This window comes from Lactuca virosa, chromosome 3 (genome assembly GCF_052849685.1).
Source record: "Lactuca virosa cultivar CGN04683 chromosome 3, Lactuca_virosa_CGN04683_v6, whole genome shotgun sequence".
NCBI lineage: Eukaryota > Viridiplantae > Streptophyta > Magnoliopsida > Asterales > Asteraceae > Lactuca > Lactuca virosa.
In genome coordinates this window covers 411,696,221-411,702,518 of record NC_136428.1, presented here as the reverse complement: position 1 = coordinate 411,702,518, position 6,298 = coordinate 411,696,221, and the positions used below count along the sequence as shown (strand labels likewise).

At 32.1% G+C, this 6,298-nt stretch overlaps 1 protein-coding gene across 1 annotated transcript; it reads right to left on the bottom strand.

Annotated features, from left to right (window-relative positions):
- Positions 1-674: 674 nt before the first annotated feature.
- On the bottom strand, positions 675-5,498 carry LOC145167796 (cytochrome P450 704C1-like). Its single transcript, XM_079087043.1, has 6 exons — positions 5,111-5,498; positions 3,593-3,808; positions 3,090-3,380; positions 2,693-3,016; positions 2,401-2,604; positions 675-966 (listed from the first exon to the last, which is right to left on the bottom strand). Exons 1-6 carry the CDS (start codon positions 5,417-5,419, stop codon positions 781-783), a joined length of 1,530 nt encoding a protein of 509 aa, XP_078943169.1. The 5' UTR covers positions 5,420-5,498; the 3' UTR covers positions 675-780.
- Between the last annotated feature and the right edge of the window lie 800 nt (positions 5,499-6,298).

Below are 6,298 nucleotides of genomic sequence, written 5' to 3'. Positions count from 1 at the left end.
ATATAAACGGTTGATGATTTTATACCACTAATGTTATTTAAGTGTAATGGGGTTAATTTGTTGATCAATGTCACTTTGACGATTATTAAACATATCGGCATGATGCGGAGTGCACATTTGTTTAATATTGTCTTTGTTGAAAGTACACTGCTATTTAGGGGCGAAACCCCTGAACCGACGGGGGTCCGGGGGCAGCGCCTCTGGGAGCGGGGTCCAAGCAGGGTCGAGCTTTAAGACATAAATTTTTTATATATGTTATGTTACTATATTAAAAAATGCTTCAGAAATCCGGATTTTTGGTAAATGTATCCGGTTTTGTGATCCATTTCTAGACCCGGATTTAAGTTGGTTTATGACGTTTTGACAGTTTTAGGACATATAACTATCATGTGGCAGTTTTAAGACATGACGTTTTTCTGATTATATGATCATATCTGTGGTTGGTACACTTCTTCTTCATAACATCTTGAATATTCTCTCTTTTGTTTTTTCAATTTTCTGAGTCTTATCCGATTAGAAATTGGGAGTACCACCCAAATACTTTAATCTGAAAGTTTTTAACACGATTCTCAGAATTTCCAAGCCTTTTTATAACCCCGAATTTCTTACATAAACTATTTTCCATATTAATTTTTCTTTTTCTGGTTTTATGAATGTATTTATTCACGAACACGTTTATTACAAAGTACAAACATACATTATACTTACAAGTTAAAGTGTCATATTACAAAGTACAAACATACATTATACTTACAAGTTAAAGTGTCATATTAGTATATATCACACGTATCTACTGAAAACACAAACATGCAATCCACCATCGATGTGAAGATTAAGCATTGTTTTGTACTTTGAAGTTTTGTTTTCATCACTTAGCTTAAAAACAAAGCAACCTAATAAAATGGATGCAAAAATCTTCATTTGCCTATATGCAAATTCTCGACCCAAACAAATTCTTTGTCCTGCCTGTTTTTTTTTTTTTTTTTTTTCAACATGAAAACAAAATTGCATGAAAAATCGTATCAGGAGACCATAAAAATATACATTTTACAAAATGTTTATAAGATAAATGTAGAGATTTGTTGGATTTTGGCCAAATGACGAAAATACCCTTCACATTCAAGTTTCACTCTCTTGACATCGTGTGGAAGGTTTATACTTTGAGATAAGATATTGGTTGTTAATGTTTGGATGTGAGTTTTAAAGGGTATTTTTGTCATTTAATGTCATTAGAGTGAAATTTGGAGAATCGGAATCGGATAATCATATGAATAGTTGGATTAGGATTCCGATTTTTTAAGTCGCAATAAATAATCATTTTCAGAACGTCACATATAATAATGTTTTTTGCTAGTTTTATTTAATGTAAATTGCATTTTTTGTCCTTGAGTATAGCTGATATTTTCAATTTTGGTCCCAAAAAGTTATCTTTTTCACTTTTGGTCCTTATTTGAGATTCTTGTAACTTTTTTGGTCCCTGTTTTATAGAAATTAATTACCATTTTTGGTTCCCAAGTATAGCTAATAGCTAGTTTTTGCAATTTTGGTCCAAAAAATATAGTCATTTTACTTGGAATAGGAACCAAAAAATATTACAAAAACTTCAGAAATTGACCAAAACTGTAAGAGAACTTTTTAACACCATAACTGCAAAAATCTGCTACATTCTTATACTTGCAATTATGGTCTCAAAAAGTTTTTTTTATTTTTTTTATTTTTTTATTTGAGGTTTTTGTCCTGTTCCATGTAAAATAACTAAGTTTGTTCCATAAATATAAGAGTAAATTACACGAATGGTCCCTATGGTTTAGGGTAATTTGCACGTTTGGTCCCTAACTTAATTTTTTAACTCGGAAGGTCCCTACTGTTTGTTTTTGTTACGCGCTTGGTCCCTGTCTTACCTAAAAAGACTATTTTGCCATTGATTTTTTAATTTGTTTAAATAAACACACCCCCAACCCCAACCCCATCCCCTTCACCTTTCCTTACCTACCTCACCATTTTTTAATAGTCTTTTTAGGTAAGATAGGGACCAAGCGCGTAACAAAAACAAATTGTAGGGACCAAGCGTGTAAAAAAAACAAACAATAGGGACCTTCCGAGTTAAAAAAATAAGTTAGGGACCAAGCGTGCAAGTTACCCCAAACCATAGGGACCATTCGTGTAATTTACTCTAAATATAATTGATTTCTACAAATTTGGTAGCAAAACTATAGTCATTTTACTTAGAACAGGACCAAAGACGCCACTAAAACCTTAAACAAGGACCAAAATCGCAAGAGAAAACATTTTCGGGACCATAATTGGAAGAATCAGCAATACCCAGGGACCAAAACTGTAATTTACTCTGACGAAAATGAACATTTGTTACTTTAAAAAAAGTAACGATATTATACTAACCTGAAAAGCAGTAAATTTAAATGGACTTTCGGGCCTAAAGCAACCATTTTCATCAATCCATCTTTCTGGTTTAAATTGTTGTGCATCTTCACCCCATAAAAACTTCATTCTTCCCATTGCATATGGTTGATAAGCCACCATGTCCCCTTTATTTACATTATATCCATCAGGTAAAACATCATCTGAAGCACATATCTTCGCATCCTACATAAATTGAACATAAAAAAGTTGATAATATTTCATCATATATAGTAAATAACAACATTTGAAAAAAAAAATAAGAGATTATTACCACTGGAACTGCAGGAAAGAGTCTGAGAGTTTCTGTCAAAGCTGCATGGAGATAATGCATCTTTTCTAATGCTTCTTCACTCACAACATTTGCAAATTCTTCAACATTTGTTACATCATTTTTAAAGTTGATTGCTTCTTTGATTTCTTTTGCAACTTTATCTTGGATCTCAGGATGTTTGCAAAGCATGTAAATAAACCAAGTCATAGCTGTAGATGTTGTGTCTTTTCCAGCAATTATAAAGTTTAGTATTATATCTCGTAAGTACTTGGGATCTGTGTCATTGATTTGAAGAAACCTTGATAGAATGTCTTCTCTTTTCCACTGCAATTATATAATTCAGAGTCAACTCTCACTTTTTTTGGTCAAACCCATTATTAAAAGAGTATAAACTTACCGAAAAATCATCTTGATTCTTGTGCATTTGTTCGGTTTTCATCTTTATAAGTTTATAAACAAACTCATCAACCACTTTAATACTTTCCTTTAACTTTGCTTCTGATCCGATGTTGAAAAATTTCTGGATTTTCCATGTTATATCTACGTATCTTTTGAGTGTCATTGCACTTGACTCATCAAAAGCATTACTAAATCTTACACCTTCTTCACTTGAACCACACATGCTATCAAGATCGATCCCAAATGCAACTTTAAATATTGAATCCAATGTCGCTTTCATGAAAAAGTCCTGTTTATACGTAATATCATAAACACCAATAATTAAAACAAGGTAATTAAAGATGGATAATCCCGTCTTTTTTTTTCAAACAAGAGATTGAGAGCGAGTTTTTGTCCATTGACATCAGTCTCAGTCTCAGTCCTGGTCTAAAATGTATGTCAGACAGACATAAAGACACACAGTACAATCTGTTTTGTCATCTCAGACAAAAAGGGACTTACGTTTATATCGAGAATTTGATTGTTACTAGCTGCTTCAGATAATATATGCGCGAGTTTTACTGCATTTTTTCTGAAAATTACACTGCTAAAATCTCTCAAGACTTTTGTGGAGAACTCATAGCTTGAGACCTTTCTCTGCTCTCGCCACTTGTCACCATCAACGGTGAAGATTCCATCACCAAGAAGATCTTTTAGAATGTCATGGGTATATGTTCCCTGCAAAATATTTGTAGTTTAACTACTTATAGAATAATTAAAATGTGAGTTAAAGAAAGACAAAATAGAAAATATTATGGACACTAATCAGTATCATCATACTAGGTTGTAATAACTAATAATGATAACGGGGAATAGATAATTTTGAAATGAACTTTTTCTAATTTTGATTGTACCTACTAATAATAGAAGTTATTGAGATTTTCATGTGGTGGAAAGACTAGATTTTATTAGGTTATGAAATGAGGGACTAATATAGCCATATCTTAAAATATGAAGTGTTTAAGCTTGTAATAATACCCTCAATCAACAAAACCGTTATTTTAAAACTAACAATTAATATAAATTCAGTTGGATTTTGATAACATATAAATGACATGTTTGGCAAAACTAGCTGGTAGCCGGTAGTTGTAACTTTTATTTGTGGAGGCTTGTTTGGGAAAAATAGTTGTTAACTTTTAAAGATATAAAATTATATAAAAACCAAAAGCTAAAAGCTCCAAAAAAAAACTAAAAGCTCAAAAAGCTAAAAGCTCGTACAACCGAATGAAGTTTTATTTTATTTTTTTTTATTATTTTTTTTTAACTCTCAAAAACCTCCTGCCTAACATGCCCAAAGTTCTTGGCTTTAATAATAATACGAATTGAATTGATGTTGACCCATCATTATAATTTATTTTGTTGAATTACGTATTAAAATTTTGTTGATAAATAAATCTACCAACTACCTAGTACCAGGAGTTCACATGTTTGAAAATATTCACCATACATATTTGATTGAAAAGCTTATCCTCTTGTGTTCGAAATACACCCCCCTTTGCTTTGAATAAAATCAACACCAAAATAAATATCCAAAAAATGCCAAGAAACAGATAGATGTAGGGGACAATGGTGGTTGGCAATCAATGTTAGATGGGTTTTCTTAAGTTTGTACTTCACTTACGAAGGAAGAAATTCTAAATCAATGAACATGTAAAATGGATTAAACAAACTGAAATCCGATTAGGGTACATTTTAAAAAACCAGAAACAAATCAATCATGGAACAAACTAAAACTAGATAAATTCACTTAAGTTTCAAGTAACATGTTTCAGAAATCAAATCATGGAGCAAACCCGAATCAATATACAAGTTATAATCCGGATTAAGAAACTGAAATCCGAATAGAACACATAACTTGACATAATTTTGGAAAAATGTATAATGAAATTGAAATCTAATTAGCGCATTAAACCAGATGAATTCGTTTAACATTGAAGGAACATGTAGTTAAAGTCAAATTTGAACATTTAGGTCACATACCTTGACATAATTTTCGAAATTTGTCTTGAGGATGTACTCAACGTTAACTGGATCAGATGTATAAACCTCGTAGCGGAAAGGACTAATCAATCGATAAGTTTTGTGTTTTTTAGCAAGGTCAGTCATGTAATCATGCAATCTGTTGAAGTTAAGAAGCTGATTGAACATGGTTCCAGCAATTGGATGATGCTTCTTCGTCTTCGTCTTCTTCCTCTGATTCTGTTGATCGTAGACATAGATGCAAAGAAGAAGAAGAAGAGATATGGTTGAGATTACTGATATGGAAACTGGGTTTGAGAGAAATTCCATTGAAATTGCTTACTCCAGAGGTTGGATTACTGGTATGAAATATGAAGGTCAACTTATGACGTATGAGTGTTAAAATCAGACAAAACTTTGACCATTCTGTTCTTTTAGATGGGATGAGCATGGATAAGTGGGTCCCTTTTGGATCCGTAAACGTCTCTGAATTATTGGTTTTGGAACTCGAACGAAGGTCTCGTTTCGATTCCGGTTTATTAAAGTGGGAACCGGTTTCGGTTTCGGTTTTCATTTTTTAGGAACCGTTATCCGTCGGGTAATCGTTGGAACCGATTCCTAAATATTAAAATTTGAAAATACTTAATACTTAGACGAATTGGCTGTAACAACGTTGACGACTAAGACATTTGTTGGGACTATCTAATTAGATATGAGAAGTAACATGTTAAAATAAGTTGTATTTGCCAAGCTTTTCTTTTTCTTTTTCTTTTTTTTTGGAAAATGACATAAAAGTCCTTAAGTTTTCAAAAAAAATGTTGATTTTAGGCTGGAGGGAGTGGTGTCACCGAAACCGCACTCACTCCCCCGCCACATAAGCGTCACGTCATTTTTTTACCACACAAATGTGATTTCTTGCCACACCAAGGGAGTGGTGTCACACTTTTATTTTTATTTTTATTTTTTAGCTATTTTAATTAAAACTTCTTTTTTAATAAAAAAACTTAATTTTTCATTACTTGAAAATTAAAAAAAACATTACATCGCATTACACAAAAAAAAATGTATAAAACATCGTATGTTTGTTCCGCCATTTGAGCACACGCAACAGCGGTATCAAAAATAGTCTGAAATTCTTCAGAATATGAAGAAGATGACATTTTTGAAAGAGAGTGGTGATTTTTTTTTTTAAATTTTGAGAGAGAGAAG

Bases quoted from the DNA above. Each gene is read 5' to 3' on its own strand.
- LOC145167796 (XM_079087043.1), bottom strand. From the start codon at position 5,419: ATGGAATTTCTCTCAAACCCAGTTTCCATATCAGTAATCTCAACCATA. The intron at 3,017-3,089 runs GTAAGTTTATAC...ATATAATTGCAG, and splicing joins AGAATCAAGATGATTTTTCG to TGGAAAAGAGAAGACATTCT. The intron at 2,605-2,692 runs GTAATAATCTCT...CAATTTATGTAG, and splicing joins TCTTTCCTGCAGTTCCAGTG to GATGCGAAGATATGTGCTTC.